Source organism: Papaver somniferum, unplaced genomic scaffold (genome assembly GCF_003573695.1).
Source record: "Papaver somniferum cultivar HN1 unplaced genomic scaffold, ASM357369v1 unplaced-scaffold_145, whole genome shotgun sequence".
NCBI lineage: Eukaryota > Viridiplantae > Streptophyta > Magnoliopsida > Ranunculales > Papaveraceae > Papaver > Papaver somniferum.
Window position 1 is genome coordinate 137,485 of NW_020623822.1, and position 969 is coordinate 138,453.

General features: G+C 35.6%; 1 protein-coding gene across 1 annotated transcript in view; it reads left to right on the forward strand.

The window, feature by feature from the left end:
* Nucleotides 1–672, forward strand: part of LOC113335405 — a 2,956-nt gene extending 2,284 nt beyond the window's left edge. Inside the window, exon 3 of the mRNA XM_026581467.1 lies at nucleotides 656–672. Within this exon, the coding sequence (XP_026437252.1) occupies nucleotides 656–672 (17 nt within the window). The remainder of the gene's footprint in view (nucleotides 1–655) is intronic.
* Nucleotides 673–969: the final 297 nt, after the last annotated feature.

Genomic DNA, 969 nt, shown 5'->3' on the forward strand with positions numbered 1-969 from the left:
CATGGAATGGCTATCCGCAGTTGCAGCCATGATGTCTTTCTCCTACGCCTCGATTGGATTTATTCATCAGCATGACTATAAGCAATGTAACTAAAGGAAGGGTGAAAACGATACCCTAATAGACTAACTCTAGAAGTGAGGCTGTGCCTATACACCATCTACAATGAACACATAAAACATCATAAGCAATCATGATATCAATCAAACAAAGGGTCTCAAAGGGATGATTTTATCACAAATATGATTCAAAAAAATAAAGGGGTTCCTCAATTAAAATCACAAATCCAAAACCCCCAATTAGCTAATTTTCATCATAACTTATCCCAAATGTTTCCAATTTTATTCAAAGGGCTAATTTCAAGTTAGGTTGTGTATCAGAAGTAGAAAGATATGTAACAAACAGAGATGAATCCACAATATATAAGCTAAAGAAGAGATCTGAAAGCGAGAGGAGGATGTTTTGGTATTATACCTTTGCAAAGTTCTTCCTTCTTCTTCTTCTTTCCCATTGCAGAGAGGATGAGAGAGAATACAATGGTCGTTAATGGCTTCTTTCTTCTGTAGGGCATGCAGGTCAAGTTTACAGAAAACAAGCGATTCGAGGGCCAAGGCCAGTTTATTCTTTATTTATTTTTTACCGTGTATATTTTTTTAGGTAATTGCAAAATATAAGCGATGCTACCATGTCTCAGGAATGCATAATAACAAAGTGAAGATGCAACTTTAGGCTGTTTGATTTTGCATCCATTTCGTTATATATGATCTGACGGCATTTACATTCGTGGTCATTCTCCACTAATATAGGTGCTTAACATAGTAAGCAAATTGAATACAAAAAAGAAACAAAAAACATAATAAGCAAATTAATTTAAATACCCTTAGTTCTACCAGAAATGAAATTATTTCCGCCGCCGCCTCCTCCTCCTTGAATTAGGGTTGTCTCTGGGTAATTTTTTTGATGGTGGAAGT